Raw genomic sequence first — 21,336 nt, 5'->3', positions numbered from 1 at the left:
CTTGTTCTCACGAGACATATGGCAGAGATAAATGTTGACAATCTTAGTGTGAGTGAGTGGCGACTTGTTGAAGGTTACTTAACAATTCTTTAACCACTGCATGAAGCCACAGAAGAACTTTCTGGAGAGAGGATACCTACAGCTTCAATGGTTATTCCAGTTTTGTTTTCAATTGAGACTTTTTAAAATAACTACACTGAGACTCATTCTAGTGAAATTGGGTCTGGTGTCACATTTTGTAGGGAATTACATTTTGGACTGAAGGCACGCTTTCCTTTATATCAAAGGCAACAGCCAAATTTTACAGCAATGTTGTTAGACCCACGCTTCAAGGCTGTTGTTGTGTCTGCCAATGAAAAAAAAACTTGCTGTTAACACTTTACAGCAAAAACCTGACAGTTTTCTAAAAGAAGACATTGAATCAGGTAAAGTGCTTGTTTAATATTAACACATCAACTTAATCATAATTTGTAAACAACTCTGTACATCTCACAAAAACATAAAGGGGGTACTAATATTCTTACTGTGGGCAGCTTTTACTAAATTTAATATTCTTTGGATGTAAAATTTATTGTGTGGTATTATACATTCCATAGCAGTATATCTGTTAATATGCCTACAGTATGGCTTTTATTATTTTCTGCAATAAATAGACTAACAACCGGGTTCTTACTTATAGTTATCATCTCAGATGTTCGTTAATGGTTTAAGGTATTTTTTTCTTTATTTTGCAGGAACTTAAAAAACTGAATCAGCTACTACTCCTTCTGGCATGAATTTTATCATTTAGCTGCAAAGACACTCTTAGGTTCTAATCAACACAGAGGTGACAACATATTTAAATATGCCGCTACTAGAGAGAACTGGAAACCCACTGAAGTGGTGGGAACAAAATGAGATGATACTGTCAATTTTATGCAAGTTAGCAGTGGCATATCTGGGAATACTAGCAACTGAAACTGCCTGTAAAAGGGCTTTCTCATCCGCTGGAAATATAATGACTTCAAAGCGAGAATCTTTAGCTGCCCAACATATATAAGAACTGGTTTATTTTTGCATGAAATGAGAACATTATATTAAAAGCCTGTCTTCCAAAAAGATCACAAACATTTCCTCGAAAGATGATGCAACTCATAAGTGTAAAGAATGTCATGTGTGTTGTTTAGTTTCTTTAGGTTTAGTTCATGAAATTTTTTACTCACCAGTATGGTACTTTTTTTAGAACTTAATGTTGTAATAAAAATATTACAAAAATCATAAGTTTGCTCTTATGCTCTATAGCTAGGGCCTGGGAAATTTTGGTGTTTTCAGTATCCAAAAAGCGGTACTTTCAAATTAGAAAAGTGGTGGTTTAAAGTCGGTATTTTTGTTATACAATGGAAATTTTACTGGTATTTTAAATGTTGACTAAATTGTGCAGTTATTGAATATAATAGTTTACATATTTAATAAACAATCCATGTATACTAGGAATAGACTAATATACATAATAACAGCCAATTAAATCCAAAACAGTTACACAAAACAGATATGTAGCTATAGATGTTTGCAACTACAAATTTTCTTTTTTTTTTTTTCGGCTGCCGATGCCACATGCTTAGCCCACTTTAGATGTTTGTCAATGGAATCTTTTCTTTCCCATGAAACTTTACAGTTGCAAAATTTGCACATCACTGTGCTATTGTCAGTACAATAAAACCCATGTTTTTGATACTGATATGTTCAGTCTCGAACACTCAAAGTATTATTCGGCATTTTCAAACTCTAGACAGAAATATGTTGCAACATACTACATACAGGCTGTTACGAAAACAATCAACTAAACTTGGCGCGCGAATAAATATCAGCAGTGGAATGCCACTACGTTTGAAACGCTGTCACGGCTCGTGACGTCAACAACAGATGCTGGCTGCATGATAGTCACGCATGCCCGCACACTCACAGTCTCGCTGTGCAGACTAATTTCGTACCTGCAAAATCATTATTTGCTTATTCTCTTGCTATTAACGAAGTTACATTAAAAAAACAACTACGGTAAGATAAATTCGTTAGCCGCTAACATATGTGTTTAGCTATACGCAAAACAAAACTTCTCACAGTCTGGGAAATGTATTATCTTCGTTAAGGAAGCATTTGCTTACGTGAGAAGTTAGTAGAAGCTATGTTGGCTAACCTGGACAAACCAGGTTTGTTTTGTTTACATTTTACCGTATATGACACAACTTGGATAAATAGAAGATATTAGGTTATTCTTTTGCTTTGATATAATATTTTATACACTTTTTGCAAAATACAATAAACACGTTCTCATATCCGGCCAAGTGTGCACAGTAGTTTAGAATTCGGCATCATATTATTTTTATTTTTCGTAGAGTGCAAAAGTTTGAGTTTGCTTGCATTCAATAAATACAGTATTGGCATAATGGAGTGGAGGAACACGGGGTTGCCACTTCAACAAACCCCGGCGCACAAATGAGAAGAAACTTAGTGCGAACTATACCCGAGATCAATTTTGAGCATCAAAACCATACACGAACACGGCTTATGTAAAAATAAGGTAATTATGCTGAAACACAAGACTTGGGTTAAAGGATACTTTAACCTTGCGTGAGTATTAGTGATCTGCAAATACAGTAGAATCCCGCTCATGCGACCCCTCACGGTTTCCGGAAAAACGGACTTATAAACGGAATGGTCGCAATAGAGAATTCGGGCCAATATTTACCCCCCCAAACAAATATATCCAAATACATAATAAATCGTCTTTTTTCGCATAGATTTCATATTCAAATAGCCTATGGTGTAAAAAAGACAACTTTTTAAATTCATATTACACCTTGGACTCGCATACCCCGAACAATGGGTTCCGATAAATACTCGTGCTAAGTGAATTCGCGTAACGCGAGTTCGGCTATGCTAGCCGGCTGGTGGTTATTTTCGTTCAAAACGTGGCGAAGGAAATTGCGTGGATCAGGTAGAAAACATTCGGCTATAAACGAAAGATATAAGAACAATGTTATCCTGAAATGCTGTGACATGTTTTTGGAGTAGATAATCACAGCGACAGACAGACAGGATGCGCTCCCGCCCTTGCCGTCAGCGATATTTATTTTGACAGCTCAAGCAATAATCTTTTCCACGTCCCTTCACAGCGTTTTTTTAAAAAAAAAAAAAAAAAAGTAACTATGCAGTAAAATAAATATATTTACGGCCCTGCTAAATTTTGCTATTCAATAAAATTCGAGGTATGTATATATTTTCAGCAGAAATTGCTATGTGACTAATAAACAAATTATATCATAATAACTTAAACTTATAAAGTATTTATTAACGGCGAAGGACAGTCGTATAAGCCCATAAAAATATTTATTTTACCGAGAATGGACTATACAACCTGGCTTTTGTCGCACGCGGAGTGGGAGGGGAGGAGGATGCTGACAGTCTCTCACGCAGAAGGGAGGTAATGTGTTGAAATGTTAGATGGAAAAGGGGGAGGGGTGCTTTTTTTTTTTACATGGTTTATGGCTCTGGGAGGGATGAGCCTTGAAGAATTAGCAGGGGATGGAGAGGTAAGCGTCACATCACATATGACGTCAAGCTGCCGCTACCGCCAGCCCGGCCGGACAAGTTTCTTACGCTCTCGCAGAAGCTACCACAGCGGCTTTTCCGGAGGGCGGGTTAAGATAACATGACAGCTGAGACGGCTTTTCGTGCGATAGTGGACGCACCGAGCTCGGCTAGACACTGCCGCGTGGACAGTCTAGAGGGGTGGTATCTATTTTTAGCCGTCTTTTGTATGCCTGCCTGCTTACAGTACAGCTCTCGCCAAGATAAACGTGAACACATAGTGCCCAACAAAGTGTAACAGACTTGTTTTTCAGCAGATTTTACTCAAATTTTCGACTTTCTCTGCTCAAATTTTTCACGGTTTCTCAAAAAACAGTCGTATAAACAGAATGGACGCAGCAGAGGGGGTCACCTCGGCAGGACTCTACAGTAATGGTACTTTTCGGGGATATATTTGCAGTGTAATATAGAAATGTTGTGGTTTTCGCGAATGTACTTACTTTTCACGTTTTCATGCGAAATTCGCGTGAATTTTCGCAAAATCCGCGATCGCGAAAAATTCCAGGCCCTATCTATAGCTTATAATGTATTTTCCCGATTTTTTCTGATTTCCAGAGTGAAACTGATTTTCCCTACCGAATTTTTCCTAAAGCTCAATTTACCTTTCCTGCGCATCCTTAGTATTCAAAATTTAAATTTTTAATATAAGACCTCTTAATGTGAATAGTTTATTAATTACTATTCACAAATATTAGTTAAAAAAAATATTTGCACTACTCCCCTAGAAAACAAACAAGCCACAGGTAATATTACATTTAAAAGTATGTAGAACTTAGGTAAAAATAATGTTTCAAATATTTACCATAGTGCAGAACTTGAATAGGTGCTTAAAAAAAGTATTTTATAGTAATATTGGTATACAGCTAAACAAATACTGTCCATTAACAGGAACATTTAACAAAACAAATAAAAATTCCAACTTTTAAAATTTGAAGTGTTAATATTTTTACATTAGAATATATTGTGTTTGTTTGGGACAAAATGCAAGGCTTGTAGTAGTGAAGTGTTTAGTAAATGTAATACGATTACTGGTAATGTAATATGATTACTCGTCAATGTGGTCTTTACAGTATTTACAGTATTTACTATCAGTAAATAACCAGGCAACTATTCATAATACAAATTTTTTGGTTTACTATTTATGGCATTCAACAAAATTTAATCTTCTGTTACTGGAGCTGAAAGGTGTTAGTTAATTTAAAACTGTGTAACTCAAATACTCTCTGTACAAAAGTCATATCTTGATGGGACAAACGATGAAACTACTATATTTCCTCTCCACTTTAAACACATTCATGAATAATTGACATCTATGTTTGTTTATTAACACATTAATTAATGTAAAGAAGGATTACAATAGCTCATGAATCCGGCAAAAACAAAATATTAAGAATAATAGTTAATGTTTCACACATTAAAAATTTATTTAATTTTTGTGTGTGAAATATAAGAAAATATAAGTGAAAAGTCAATTACTGATTTTTAACAGTAAATTATTTGTGTTAAATCTTTGATGGTGTCACAGCATTGCCAGGTAAAAAACACACACTCACCTGTGGTCCTTCCACAGCCTCTCAATCCTGAAGATGTCTAGGTCGCAGTACTTGATGTTCTTCACAGTCTTGTAGGTGTGCTTGACGGGTGGCGAGGACTTGGGCGCGCTCTCCTCCACCATGTCTCTGAGCACGTACACCGTGTCTCCTGCGACCATGCCCCAAACCCAGCGTGTCAACAAATACATACATTCCATTAATGAATGAATGAATGAATGAGTGAATTAAGATGACGGGTGACACTAAGAGACGGAGCTGTGAAATAATTGGTACATTCATGCACGCACGCACGCACGCACGCACGCACGCACGCACGCACGCACGCACGCACACACAAACCCACACTGTAGTCTCTGGCATATAAGATAAGGTCAACTTTTAAGTAGTCAAAATTTATACGTTAATTTGAACTTCCATTTAAGATGGCCACTACATCAACTTAAGGCTCAGTCTAACACGCAAGTCATTATCATTATGAAACCTGTGTAACTTCTTACTGCTATTATATAATGTTTAGCAAATATCTGTACAGAAAATTGTTTGTGCCTTAAGATGTAGCTCTAAGCCATTTACATTAAGTGCATATTAATATTATGCTTATTTTTATTTTAATGAAAACATTTTTCAATCAATATTAAAAAAAAAAATTAACAGGTGTACATTCATTCTATCGAATGGGTTTTACGTTGGTATAGTCAGGTATGAAAATAACAACGTAGGATGTAGTGGGGTAAGAAAATAATGATGGAATGTTAGAAAACGTCATTCAAATAGTAACTCTTTAAGAATAGAAGGGATATTTTTCACAACATCAATAATTTTTAAATTTTACAATTTTTAAATTGTTTTGGTACAATTTTCAACGGCCCTGAAAATTTAAAAATAAGATTGTCAGACAGGAAATCCAAACACTTTTTGAATGGCGCAATCAGATTTGTTGCAGTCTTACAATATCTGTAATCACCAGTTTTATAATGAAAAGTAATAAAAAGTTGTAAAAACATAAAATATGAAATTACTTCTGAATGAAGGATTTTTCAAAAATTTTAGCAAGGCATTTTTGTTGCTTTTGAACTTGATAAATGATTCCCAGAATTTTACCATTAAGAACTAAGATACACTGTAGATATCTTCGTGGAGCATAATTTAACTCAGAAGTCTCCCTAACAAAATAATATTTTCAATGCTATGTAAGATTTAATTTAAGGGTAAGATTAGTGAAAACAATATATATGGCTCATAGTGCTAAAAGAGATAGAAAATGTCTGTGAAATGGAACAGAAGGAAGATTTAAAAACTTTAGTTGTGATAACATAAGGAAAAACACGAAAGCACAAAACGATACACACAAAAAAGTAGATAAAAATATACATTAAAAGCAATAAAATTAGACACTAAACAAGCAAATTTTGATGAGAAACTCAAAAATAAGTAGAACTGAATCAGGAACTAGTTTAAATCATAAAATGGATAGCAAAATTTATACACCAATCCCTCACTTAGCACGTCTTTAAATTGCGCGAATTAATTTAGTGCGATGTCAATTTTACTGCCCCAGTTTTGAATAGCACGTCTGTAAATTTCAGTTAGCGCGAAATCACCACAGAAAAAACAATTGTAAAGTACCAAATGTTTTTGCTTCCACGGCTACAGACCGGGCCGTGATGAACTTCAGTATAGCCGTGGCAGGGAACTCTCAAAACACAAAGTAACGTCTGCCCATTCGTGTTCAAGTATTTGAGACAAAACTAGAAGTATTATGGCATGCAGAATGTCATGAAAGACACACTTATGTTGGTCACACTTTAGTTTTAAGCAAGTCACTGTGCGCATAATTGTATGAAACAAGGACTCTATCAAAAGTTTATACAGAGTGCGGCGCGGAAACTTGCTGATTTGAAAGGCCAATAAAAAATAAAGTAGTAAAGATATCATTATAATTTAATTTTTCTTGTAATATATATCACCTGAAATTTTTCCATTATATAGTTTTAAAGATGACATCCATCAAATGATGGCCCCCCATTGTCAATGCATTGAGTTACCTGATTTCTGAAGTTCTGTGCAACTCTTTCAAGCATATCGACGGGTATGTTGGCGATAGCTTGGCGTATGTTGTTTTTCAGACGAGGTAAGGTCCTTGGACGGTCACTGTAAACAATTGATTTCAGATAACCCCATAAAAAAAGTCACACGGAGCAAAATCGGGGGAACGGGCAAGCCAAACAAGGCCGCCTGTCAATGAGATAAGGCGCTCTGCGAAATGTTGATTCGAAAGATCCATTGAATATTGTGCGGTGTGTGCCGTGGCTCCATCCTGTTGAAACCAGACATCCCCAACATTCATTTCTGCGAGTGCAGGCAGACAAAATCCTTCAGTCATTTGTGTGTAACAAGCCGCAGTCACCGTGACTTCGCGTTAATTTTCCTCAAAAAAAAATAAGGAGCAATTATCCTCACTCTTGACACTGCACACCACACAGTTACTCGTTCACAGTGAAGTGGCTGCTGACGAAGTTCACGCGGATTGTTATCACTCCAATAACGCATGTTTTGCTTGTTTACACTGCCCTAAATGTGAAAGTTAGCGCATCACTGAAGAACACGAGTGCGTCATGAGGCAAGTTTTCACGGAGCACTTCACACGCATTTCGGCAAGCAATAAAATCGCGTTCACTAAGCACTTGTGTCACAACCATTTTGTAGCAATGAAAGTTCAGTTCATTATGAAGAATTCATCTCACACTGCGATCTGAAATCCCCAGAGCAGAGGTGTCTTTACGTGCTGAACGCCGTGGAGAGCGCAAAAATGACTCCCTCACTCTCTCAATGTTTTCGGGGGTAGTGACAGTCCGTGGACCTTCTGTCCCATTTTTCATCACACTTCCACTCGCCCTAAATGTGTCCACCCACGTAACAATCGATTGGACCTGCAGGACGAATATTTAACCGAATACGGAACGCTCGTTGAGAGGCGATAATGGAACGACCATTAGAAAAGTAAGCCTCGACGGCAAACGCGCGCTGCTCGTTGGTCCAATGCATGGCAGCAACTGACTAGGCGGGTGACAAAACTTCATGGACTGCCCTTTCGAACCAGACCCTCCCCACCCTCTCCCGACCCCATCTCACCTCTTGACATATTTATATTTGACATAAGATACCGGAATAGAAATGAGCAGATGATTCACATGGAAAAGGCTGTTAAATGAATGTTGCAATGAAAAAAATAATCATTAGCCAGACAGGATTGGTGTGAAGCAGGTGGTGATACGTGAATAAGCACTTTCATTTTTGAAAAGTTAAAATGTAATTATCCGGGCAGTAATATCGGTGTCACTGTCAGTAAAGGATGGTTTGGAAAGGTACCCGACTTGAGTTGAAGGACACGCCTGGGCGAGCAAGCAGACCAGCCGACTGATGATAATGTACATAACACCGTATCTTCCGTTACACTTTGTCATATTTGTTAGAGATGGACGAGTTGTGGTTTTTTGGCTTCGAGTCTAGTCGAGCCGAGTTTAGCAATTCATATTTTGAGTCGAGTCGAGTTCGAGCCACAAAATTTTTGAAGAGGTCGAGTCAGTTCGAGTTTCATAATTATATATTTTTTTGCATTAAATATGATAAATAACATATTACTACACATCCATTGATATAAGAATTGTGTATCCAAGATGCATCTGCATTATTTAAAAATTTTTAAATGATTAATTAGCAAATCATTATGTTATTTAAATATTTTAAATGATTAATTAGCAAATCATTATGTTATTTAAATATACAAAACTAAGCTTATACGTGGTCTACCGTGTTCCGATTTTTTCTCCATGTAAAATTACTTAATATCTGTATCAGTATTTACTTTTGCCGAAATTCGTATGCCGTTTTTGGTTTCTCACTAATCAGTGTTGCAATTGTCGAGTTACGTAAATTCTCAATGTAAATACACTTTCCGCGACAAGATTATTCGCCCGGAACTGTTACAACTACAAGAATATCAATATGTTTAATAAATAAATATTTCATACATTTGATTTGGCGATCAGTAACTGATTGCCAAATAAAATGCATGAGCGTTGTTATTATTATATTTTATTAAAAAAAAAGAAAGTAATTTGATCAGAACGTTATTGATATGCAGCGCTGCGTAGCGGAGCACAGCTAAATTTAGTTCCAAAATGCATGGCTAGCTGGCATAACACGCAGCCATTTTCACGCTTCACGGCTTGGATGTTATTTACTAAATATTATAATATAATTATTTTGTGTTTTTATATTTTAGGTTACGGAAATCTCTTGTTTATACGAGTTATAAATGGGGCACGATAAACGTGATGATTTTTAATACATGTGCGTTTTGGTACAAATTTTTCTTCAGTGAAAATCCATTGACGTATCTTGTAAACAAATGTGGTGCCGTATTTGAAGTAAACACAGGATGTAAAACAAAATGAAAACAGTGCACGCTGTTTTCCAAGGTTTTTTTAAAATATAAAATGGTCATGTGACATAATTTTGTCCTATGAACTGTCGCCACTATTGACAAAATCACGTTACGACGTCACGTTCATAAATGAAGGTAGGCCTAGGTTTGATTGCACTTGTACCTATTATAGCGCAGTAGCGGGCAAGGTTAGGTTTGCACGGGATTTGTTTTGTTTGAAGGTCATTATCAATTCTTGCTGTATTAATGACTTGGCGAAAACGTTAAGACAACCTATAATAAAGTGCTATAATGTCATGAAGCTGGTACTTAACTCGAAACGTGTTTCGGGTCTCGAACTTGATAAAATATGATACTCGGTTTTCGAGTCGAGTCAATCTGACCCAACTCGGATCGGCTCGACTCGACCCATCTCTAATATTTGTCATACAAAGTTCGATGGGAGGCATATAAAGATAAATGGTGTGACATATTTATAGTTGAGTGTTATTCAACACATTTATATTACGTAAAGTATATTTTACTACACAATTTTGGAACACATTAAATAAATTAGCCTGCTATTTATGGAAACTAATGCTTCAGAATTCACAATTTTGGATAACACAAACATTTTTAGGAACACATTAGTCGTGCTAAGAGAAGAATAGATGTATCAACTATTTAATATTATGTAAAATAGAAAGTATTCCTGTAAAGACTGTCTAAACATAATTTAGTAACTTTTGTATGTTGTTTAAGCTATGATGGCAGCAATCAACAGCAAAATTATACAGTAAGACAGAATTGGTGAAAATAATGTAGCAAACCATAAGGGCATAACTAAAATTACTTCAATAGCTACCAGGGATGAAAAAAGATTACACATTAATTACTTTTTGGTTTTTTTCTGCAATAGTCTCTCCAGGTTTTCTCATGACATATCAAAGTAATAGTTTCTGGTCATGGCTTCTGTTTATTATTACTACCAATCAGGGCCCGATTTTAGCGCCTGTCCGCCTGCCCGGGACAGGCAAAATCTCGTCCGGGCAGGCAAAATAAAAAAGGCAACTGTCCGGTGGACAGGTGCAACTTGTGACGCCGAGGTTATTCGCACGCACTAATGCAGCAGAGGTGATTAATAACATTTATGCGACCACGACCGCAAATAAAACGTCTTTGACAATATCTATAAATAAACAATAATGGCTGCTCTTTTGTGACGGACGACTCTGGCTATTGTATACCGCGGGAAAAAAAAAGTAGGTTATGTACAAACCGTGCTGAAATCTTCTGAATCATAATCTGAATTATAATTCTTAAAATCTTGCGTAACGTCATGATTCACGTAACATATTCGTATTCGTATGCTAGAGATGCAAAACATCTCACACCGATGATGTTTGTTTTTGTTGCCATGTTTTAATATTAATTTCGTTGCAGTGCAGCTAACAATTACGTAATTTACCGTTGTATACTTTCAAAATATATTTTTTTAAATTTATTGTCTTTATAAATCGCGACTTTACTAATTCCTTGCTCTACTTTAACATAGTTTGTTAACAGAAAAGCGTTTTCGCGTGGTTAACATTTCACGGCGTACTCCAGATACAGCTGACAGTGGCCGCAGTGACTACGACTGCTTGAAAATTCGCCTGTCAACTGTTGCATCAAAAAATAAACATTACTTGTTTACAGAGGACACGGTAATCATTTACAGTTTATCTTGTCACGGCGTAAAATCATCTGGATCAGTTTTTGTTACGGGCTGCTCAAGCCTGTAAAGACTGAAGTCTATAAAGACAGACTGGCGAAACTGTTTAAATGATGATACACTGTCTGCCCTCATGCGTGTTCAATTACAGTCACCTTCTGAAAGTGAGTTTGATCCAGCACCAGCAATAAATCTCTGGTATCATAATGTTCAGAGAAAACGTCGACCCTTTCAACCTCCTTATCGAAGATTTTCAAGAGAGAATCAGCAAAGTAATTCGTGAAGTGACTCGGACAGAGACTCGTCTGAAAATGATGATTAAATAAGGATGTTAAGTGTGTGATAAAAATAGGTGCAAAATATAGCAAAAATCCTTTTTTCTCACTTTTTCAGCGACTTTGAAATTTTTTTTATTTGGGTAAAACAGCGGACAGGCAAATTGGATGGCGGACAGGCAAATTTTCGATTACACCTGTCCGTTGGGCAGGTTAAAATATTCCTTAAAATTTAGCCCTGCTACCAATTAAAATCTTCAGACATAAAAGAAAAAGAAAAAAAGAGAGGCTAAAGAAAAGAAATTGAGAAGCAACTACTTCCCCCTCCACCCTCCGGCTAATTGTCGACAAAGCCTTAGTATCACAAGTGTCACATTCCTTACATCTACTGTGGAGGTTTGCCAGTAAACAGCACTCAAAAATGGTTCAAATGATGCAACTTGTAGGCACTGTGTATATATTTTCAACTAAACTGTGAACAGCGCTAAAATAAAATGGCATACATCACTCAAAATGGCATAAGAGATGCAGTTTTTCAACTAAGCTCTTTTCAACTTGTTAGACAAACAAATCCCGATGGCTTTCTAAAATTCACAGGTTTAGCAGTTTTCCCGACAAAATTTTTTTAAAGGTGAAGCAATTTTCCCAGTCAGGTGCCACCCTGGTAAATAAAGAAGGAAATGTGTGGTTCTTGCACTGCACATACCATGTGGCTCACTTAACATCATCTCAGGCCAGCAGTGAGCTGCCATATAAGCATGGACAGTCATATAAATTTATGTTATGTGCATTTGAAGACCTCAAGAAATTGAAAACACAAATCTAACAATATTCAAGAATAAATGGAATTGGAGATGCAAAACCTTCTTCGAACTTGTTTCATGAGATAGTTGGTTTTCATAAGTGTGTGGAATGCTTGCTCGAGCAATTAAGAGAAAAAAAAACCTGAGGGGGAATGGGACAATGCAGCCAAAATCTATTCAACTTATTGTCAGTACTTACACTCTGATTTCGCTAAATTTTATTTGCTTTTGTTTCTTCACACTTAAATGCCCAATTTTCACTATTCAAAAACTTATACACATAACAAAATATTAACGAGGAATTAATAGTATTTATTAAAATAATGCAGTAAAAGGTCTGTAATACCGTATTTACTCGCGTAAAGGCCCCCCTTTTTTCCCCAAATTGTGACTCCAAAAAAGGGGAGGGGGCCTATACGCGAATTTGGAGGAAAAAATAGATTTTTGTTTTCAAGTTGTGCATCTTTGTTCGAATGAGGGAGGCGGGGGAGGCAGCGACGCGGCAGGAGGGAGAGAGAGGCAACGACTCCGCAGGGGGGAGAGGCAGCGCATTATCAGGGAGGAGAGAGGCAGAGGCAGCGCTTAGCCAGGAGGGGAGAGAGGAGAGAGGCAGAGGCGTGGCTTAACCTCCCTCCTGCCAGCTAGCCGGCCAACCAGACAAAGGAGTGTTAGAATCCTTGACCCACTTCCCTTCCTCCTTCACTTCCCCTCTTCTTCTCCGACAACACTCCACATCAACACAGCGGCAGCGTGCGAGTCCAGCTTTCTTTATCTTTATGTCGTTTGAGATAGTACTAACTGCTTACGCCTGGCATGCCTCACGACGGTCCTACTGAGAACAGACAAACTATAATACCAGTCTCTGTATCACTGCCGCTTACAAAATCACCTCCCGCCGGTCACAATACATGGCTTGTTGTTTGATGCATGCCAAGCTGCCCTGCCCTCAGATAAACCCAGAAAAACACGTTTTTAAATTTTTTCTCAAAAATGTTTACAAAACAAGGAGGGGGGCTCATACGCGGGCGGGGCCTTTACGCGAGTAAATACGGTAATTTGGGCATGTTCGGGGCATGGTTACCCCGGACTACCAAACTTTAAAATTGTTTTAACTGGAATACCAAATGAGAAAATGTTGAATGTAAAATGTAACCCACACAAAAACAGTAAACACTGAACTGAATAAAAAAAGGACATTAACAATAATTTAATAGTAAAGTAAAAACATGGCAACCAAGGTTAACCGCCGGAATCCACCCAAAAATATTTAACGCAATTACTGGCACCGGATTGCAGAGCGCACAGAACTATCGACAACGGATTAAAGACCATTCATTCACTGTAATACAGACTTTGAACGTGACAGGACAAGAAAAACCAAACAAAAGACAACAAAAAAACCATATTCATACATACCGTTACATCTCAGATTCACTTTTTATGAAATTTGCACAGTTTTCATGAGGTATCAATTATTTTTCATTTAAATCAAAGTTAAATATTCCCTAAAATCATAAGATGGCTGAATGTGTTTTAAAGCCTTGTGTCTTGGATAACAGAAGTTCGTCTTGTGACATACTTCCGACATAGTGGGAAAAGCGCGACATTACCACAATACCAAGCATGTTGACCATCAGTAAATTCTCAGCACCATTTTGTCTCGCTCATTTTTTTTTAGGATACCCACTTGATTTTATACTTGGATTCAAAATTTTTCTCCCTACGGTACCTATTTCTTTATCCTCTTGGCCGGCTCCCCGCGCCATTTACCAGCGCATTGGCCAAGATGTTCAGCACTATCATGCAGGGTAGCAAACCTTTTCAAATTACATCTCTGGCGTGACATTCCCCACGGGTGCTGTGCTCTTCTGCCTGGTCCCCGTCTCGCTGTCCTGATAAGGTCAGTCTTTCACTGTACCCCTGTTTTCTTCTGTGACAGCAAACACAATCAGTTTTTGTCAGGCACCAGGTTCAGGTGTGGGCGCCAGGAGTACTGTGTCGGCCGGTGTTTGCATTTCGCCAGCATCGCTCCCCTCCCCTTCCACCAGCAGTTCACTGTGCTTCTAGGAACTTCCAGGGCCGGACAATGACCAACCCCTTTCCAATTCAGGGCCCCCCCCCTTCCCAGGCTAGTGATGCCCATGCCTAACAGCGAGTTTCAGCCATCGAATCTCGTGCGTGATCTGTCGGTCGACTTTGCTAATATATCCTAGTTAACTCCTCTTTTTATCACCAGGGCGCGACACGGTCTGTCCAAAGCCTTTTCATTCAGACTGGACGCTTGGCCGCCACGACGTGGTGCATTATCTACCAGCTGGCTCACCAACTATAGGAATTTTTTTTATGGCAGGGCCCGATTGCCTAAGAACCTTGAGCTAATCAGAGAGCAGTTACCCCCCCCCCCCCCCCCCACAAACTTGCCCCCCCTTTTTGGGAGCCCAGCAGCCGCCTTTAACTATGCTGGTAAGCTTGATCTAAGGAGGAGTCACCATGCTACGCTCGACACTGATGTCTGTGACATCATCCGGGCTACTCCCGATATCTTATTGACCTTTCGCGCAGATGAAGCCGCCAACGGTCTTGTCTGTGAGGATGTAATGTCGGCACGAAGGGATTTATCTCTAACTTTCATTCTCTATTTTATTATGTAGTGTTTAGTAATGCTACGGTTGATCGTAGTCAACTATGCTTCTGCAGCGGTGTTTTTCATTCCGCGCATCCGCTATGAAAGTGGCCGCCCACTTGGTTTAGTTCCGGTTTCATCCTCACATGGTGGTAAGTGCTATTCAGTTTCTCTTTTCCTTTAACATTTACCTTGATCTCTCTTGTTTCGTCTCTTTTCTTCTTTTTTTGGACTCTGCTGTTTTTGACTGTTAAACTTCTGTTCCACAGTGGAGGGACACAGTTTCCAGTCCCTGTGATGGACCACATTCTCGGCTCTCTCTTCATACGCTGACCCCCCCCCCCTTTCTTTAATGTTTCGACACTGCAGTGAGTCACTACCCCGACACGTCTGAATTGTAAAGAAAAATTCTGTTCTTAAATTGCTACATTCTACCATTAAAAAATACATCAGTCGCTTGTATTTCCTTAGTAATATCTGAAACACGCATATTGTGAAGTATTATAATTATATATTATATATATTAAAAAAATATATTATATTAAAATTTGACAATCATTGTAAACATTTGATTAATTTTAGAATGGTAAGCGGAGTAGTTCCTTTGTCAGTTTAGCAGTCTGATTATATATTCAGTTTGCTTATTGATAACAAAGCTTCTGTTGAGTTGCCTTGTACGTTTCCAGATCTATGTAAGTTTTTATATGTAACTTAAACGAAGCCAAAGGGTACCAACAGTTTCACTGTAGTGCAGTAAGTCCAGAACCAACTTGAACTCTGAGGTGAAACAAGTACGAGCGAAGAAAATTCACACAAAAGTGGCCATAAGAAATATTCCCACACTTAAAACTATGAACAAACAAACAAACAAACAAAAAAAAAAACCTCAAATGAACTCTCTTTCCCAAGCCAAAGTTGGTAAAACTCCAGACCAAATTTAATACTTATGCTTCATTACTAGAGCCCATGAAAAATGGTAAATAAAACTGCCTGATTTCGGTAAATAAATGTTAGGATTTCGGTGCTATATTTCGGTAAAAAAAAAGTATTTCAGTTAGTGATGGGATCTTCGATACTTCGATACTTCGATACCTTCGATACTTGACGGTATCACAAAGTATCGAGTATCGAAACTGTAAGTTCAATACATTTTTTCGATACCGGAATGCTTGTTCATTTGTATTGAATTAAGTTTTGAGTCGCCATCGTACAAAATACAACTACAGTAGAACCTCGATGATAAGTTCCCGTTTCATACATTTTCCCGTGTCATATGTCGATTAATTTTGGTCCCGCCAAAAGTACTATATTTACAATGGTTTACTTTCCCGGCTATTGTAAAAAAAATCAGAAATTTTTGCTTGTTTGTTTTATTTTACAAACAACTTTATGCAACAGAACAATTTTCAATAAAATTTTAACTTGAGAAAAGTAAAATACAAAACAATCCGATCGTAAGAAAACAATAACAAACGTGTATATTCAGTTCAAAGATTAATGAATACACAAAATATGAGATCCGTGCCTTGGTAAAGCACGTGCACCATTTTCATTGCTAATTTGCGCCACTAGTCTCGCTTGGTGCTGGCTATAGATGCTACTAGCGAAGTGCACAGTCTTCCTGATACTATCCATATCTATGGTGCGATAGTTATTTTCTTATTTTCTCACGTTTGCAAAGGTAAACAATGAACATTTTTCAAAATAAAAGCATTAAAACGTAGTTTATAAGGAGGAATATAAAAAACATTTGTGAATTTTAGGGCTTTCCCGCTTCGTTTGAACGTATGAAAAAGGAAATTAACGATTTTTAAGTGTATGTTTCGGGAAAGTAAACAATTGTAAATATAGTACTTTCGGCGGGACCAAAATTAATCGGCGTTTGACACGGGAAAATATATGAAACGGGAACGTATCATCGAGGTTCTACTGTAGTATGTAATGATCGGCGTTTGGTGATCGGTAAATAATTTGCAGATCGGTACGCCCAGCCCTAATCGAAAGTATCGAAGTATCGAAAGTATCGAACTGAAAAAACAATACAGAATCGAGTATCGAAAGTGTGGTATCGTCCCACCTCTAATTTCGGTGGTACAGTAAGTCCTCGGTTTACGTCGGGGTTACGTTCCTGAAAACCGCGACGTAAATAGAAACGACGCAAAATGAGCCATGTTTCATGCCACCGGCCGACCACGGCCCAAGGTCAGCCGGAAGCGCTGGCATACAGACGTGACAACGGGCAATTTTATCAGCAAATTACAACCCACAGCATGGGAAACAAGTCCAACTAGTACTTCTCAGCTTTATAATGGTTATTTAACCAGCTGCTTTATTACCTTTATTGATTGAAATATAAAAACAGATATATAGTCGTTTGGAAGACATCTTATGAAGAAAAAATCATAAATTGCAGTGAGCTGATACTGTAGGCCTACTACAAACGCATTTAATCACGATAAAGTTAACAACGGCACGTTTAAAACTCCGGCCAACTCAATGATATCATAGCGACTGAAGTGTAGAGCTGTAGCAAACCGTATGTATTCGTTACTGAGTAACGGGTGCGGCATCCAGTAACGAGTAACGAAACGTTACACACGAATGCATTTCGTTACTCGCATTTTTCGTATGTTTTACGCATGCGCGCGCTTATTAGTTACAAAGAACGATGTTTGTTTATTAAGAAAAGTATAATTTGGAAATTCGTCGTCCAAGTTTTTTACTGTTTATTAAAGGTATTGTGTGTGTAGACAAAGTTTGAGATTGGAACAGAAACAACGTAAGAAAGTATTTTTTACAAATTAGAAATATGTATGTTTTTGTTTTTTATTATCGCGAATTTTCACGTTTTTTGTTCTTATCTTAAAAGAGATATTATAATAAAGCTGCTCTAATGAGATTTTATTGTTTCTTGGTTAACAAAAGCTGTTAATTATCAAATACTTTTAATTGTTTATATTTGATTTATTTTTATTTACGCGACGTCATACTGTACGCGTACGAAATATGACTCGATTCGTTGCTGTTACATAACATAGCATGTTATGCGGTATCAGAAGTAACGAGTAACGATACGAAAGTAACGAGTACTAATTGTTATAGTAACGAATACATACGGGTACACTTTTTTTAGTTACTTTTACACCTCTACTGAAGTGCCAAGGAGTTGGACGAAAAGGGGTAGGAGAAAATGCTGTGTCGTTGCGGGAAGTAAACAATACTTCTACGTGCGATACACGTGGGTGGCCGAGCGGGCGGGCTGGTAGTATTGCATCACCGCGCGGAGAGCAGCGGAGAGCAGGAAGCGTCTCTCATGATGTATGATAAGATAAGGCGGTGAACGTGTAGCTTACGCTACATAGCATAAATTAACTACCGAAGGAAACAAAGAATTATAAACGAATTATATACGGTTTATTGGTTAAAATAAAGATTTACGGTCATTGTAAACAACGTTATTTTGAATCGGCGACAACTTAAATTGAAACATGAGTACTCAAACATTAGCGACGTTAATCCGAAACGACGTAAATAGACATACTGTATATTTTGGTAAAAAAAAAAAAAAAAAATTTTTTTTTTGTTTTGTTAAATGAGTGCATTTGTTTTACTAATTATTTAATTTCATGATACACACACAAATATGTACATGATACTTGATACAGCAATCACTAGATTCCTGCGTAAGCCTTACAGAAGTGGAAATGTTATCTCGTAGATTATATACACATTACTTAAATATTACATCACATATAGTGTCTAGAATTTTACAGTCTGTGTTTATGTATTTAAACATTTTGAGTATTAAATAGGCCTATGCTATGTTCCTGCACAAAACTTTATAGAATTAATTTTTTCCTGTCAGGAGAATTGGCCACTTTGGCCAAATAGTTTGGTAAACATGTAAGAAAGGGTTCCTGAAAAAATTAGTTAATTACAATGATTATAGTACATGTAAAATTTCAGGCTCAAAGGTTATTATTTTAATTTACTATAATTTTGTTTTAATACACATTTTCCGGCCTCTTTCCCATCAAATTGTGTTTATTAGGACGTTAGAACCGTAACACATTTCCTTGACTAACCTTTCATGTATTCATTTAACCATTCCCTCATAGCTGGGTGATCTAGCTTCTCTAGGGGAATATTTGCAGAAACAAATGCATGCACTGTATAGCTTGCAAATTTGACTTTAATTTCCTTTGCTCGTTTATGGAGAACAATATTATCCTCGAGTGTCACTTGCCTTTTGACTCCACAATCTGATGGTGATGTTCGACTTTTTTCCTTCTCTAAATGAGATGCTCGCTGTTTGCAGTGTTTCTCACAAGTATTTTTCCTTTTCAAATCTACTACCGTATTGCAAAATTTACACATCATTATCCACTTTTCTTTATTAAAAACAATGAATCCTTCATGCTCGTATTCTTTAGCTCGTTCAAACACTGATACGACCTTAGGCATTGTGAAGTATCAAGAAAACTTCAAACAAAACAAACCGCAACTACCTATTTTCGTTCACATTTACCTATTTACATGGAACGTAGGATCTTTTCAAACCTCATTTGGTCATTTCACATGACCCGCGTATTGCGACGTTAAAATCCCATAACCTCTCTGTTATTATTTACAAACAATACAACAACGGAACAGAGATAAGTATCTCTGCAACGGAAACAAATATGGCCAAACGGCTAACTTCATCCACATCCCGCTAGGATCGCTGATAAATGGTTGCCGCTTTCAGGCCGAGTGTTTGGTATTTATTTTGCTTCAACTTATCTATGGCGCATCTCATAATAAAGATGGCTTGCAATGTTTTTGTTTACTAAACAAATACGTTTTGCGGCAAAGGTAATATTTTGAAACTTAATATTCATATCGCGTTAAAATTCTGACATTTCGCTGATATTTCGTGAAACAACAAGAATATCGCGAATAGTAATGAATTTCGCGGCATCGCCAGTTATTTCGTAAACGAAATGCTGTAAAATCAAAATAGGAGTTTGGAAGCACATTTGTAAGTGCTTAGAATGAAGTACCAAATTCGTTAGTAAAATTTCGCGATTTCGTCATTAACGAAATTCGAGTACCTCTATTCATTACACATTTCAGTTTTTGAAGAAGTTTTTAATAGAATCAATAATATACGTAGTGTTTTGGCTCAGCAGGTGTTAGTCCATCCTGAACAAATTGTTAGCACCACCGCACCTCGACTTAAACCCTTGTCAGACTATGATACTGAACTGATTCCAACCCAGGTGCCTGGAGGAGCATCGTAAAATATTCTCGTGCATTCAAATCCTGGGAAATTGTATATGAAAACGTCAAGAGGACTAAGAACAAAATCTATAGATTCTTTTGGAAATCATGTCAACTTCTCCTATGATATCATCTGCCTCATGGAAACTTGGTTTAATGATAATAGTATAAATTCTCATTATTTCACAGAAAACTATCTAATTTATAATAATGATAAAAATGCTTTACTCATGTCAAAAGAACATGATGGAGGTGTTTCAATAGCAGTGAACAAAATCAATTTTTGATCAGTTCAACCAATACATACTTGGATTACCCCAGTATTGAAGCTGATTAGTTACAAATTAAAATATCCTCAACAAAAGTAAGTGTTATAGTGACCAATAAACCTATTTATTTTAAGCAATTTATTTTTTTCCAAGTGAATTTAAGGTTATGAAATAGATTTCCCTACAATCCAGTTTAGTTGTCTTCAAGGGAGTACAATTGTAAATATAAATGAACAAATGCTCAAATATGGCCCAGTGAGCCTATAAAATGAATAGTGGAGATAAAGAAAGGCACCTTGGCGCAACTGCAGGTCACCACGAAGCAGAGTGATGTAGTAGGTGAGGCCAGGCGTGGCGTAGTGTGGCTGCGGCTCCATCAAGATCTCCAGGTCGACGGGCCGCGGTTGGCAGCGCTCGCACAGGTACCTGTCCACCCCAGGGTCGGCTCGAACGCAGTCACAGTGCTGCCACACCAGGCAGCGCTCGCACTGGATCATCAGGCCCTCGTCGCGGTGCAGGCCACAGATGCAGCGTATCACGTCCTCCTCCTCTCCTCCTGCACATTGTCGATCTTGCAGGAGAAATGCATCACATCCCTCTGTCTGGCTTTCATATCAATCCCACACCAAAACAAGTATAGAGAAACTAACATCATTTTAAATACTAAGTTTAATGAGCAAGGAAATATGTTGTTATATCTTAAGCTTTTTAATATAGGTTTAATTATTGATGGCCTGATACTGAAAACACCCGATGCAGATACAGATTTTGATAATTCATACTT

The 21,336-nt window shown here is 37.5% G+C and overlaps 1 protein-coding gene across 2 annotated transcripts in view; it reads right to left on the bottom strand.

Moving 5' to 3' along the window:
- Positions 1-21,336, bottom strand: part of LOC134527289 (uncharacterized) — a 488,639-nt gene that overhangs the window by 78,152 nt on the left and 389,151 nt on the right. For both annotated transcript variants that reach the window (XM_063359834.1, XM_063359833.1), the window contains 2 exons: positions 20,848-21,108; positions 5,181-5,328 (listed from right to left, as the gene is read on the bottom strand). In XM_063359834.1, coding sequence (XP_063215904.1) covers positions 5,181-5,328; positions 20,848-21,108 — 409 coding nt within the window. The remainder of the gene's footprint in view (positions 1-5,180; positions 5,329-20,847; positions 21,109-21,336) is intronic.

This window comes from Bacillus rossius, chromosome 1 (assembly GCF_032445375.1).
Source record: "Bacillus rossius redtenbacheri isolate Brsri chromosome 1, Brsri_v3, whole genome shotgun sequence".
Classification (NCBI taxonomy): Eukaryota; Metazoa; Arthropoda; class Insecta; order Phasmatodea; family Bacillidae; genus Bacillus; species Bacillus rossius.
The sequence above is the reverse complement of the archived record's forward strand: the minus strand, read 5'-3'. Positions and strand labels throughout refer to the sequence as shown.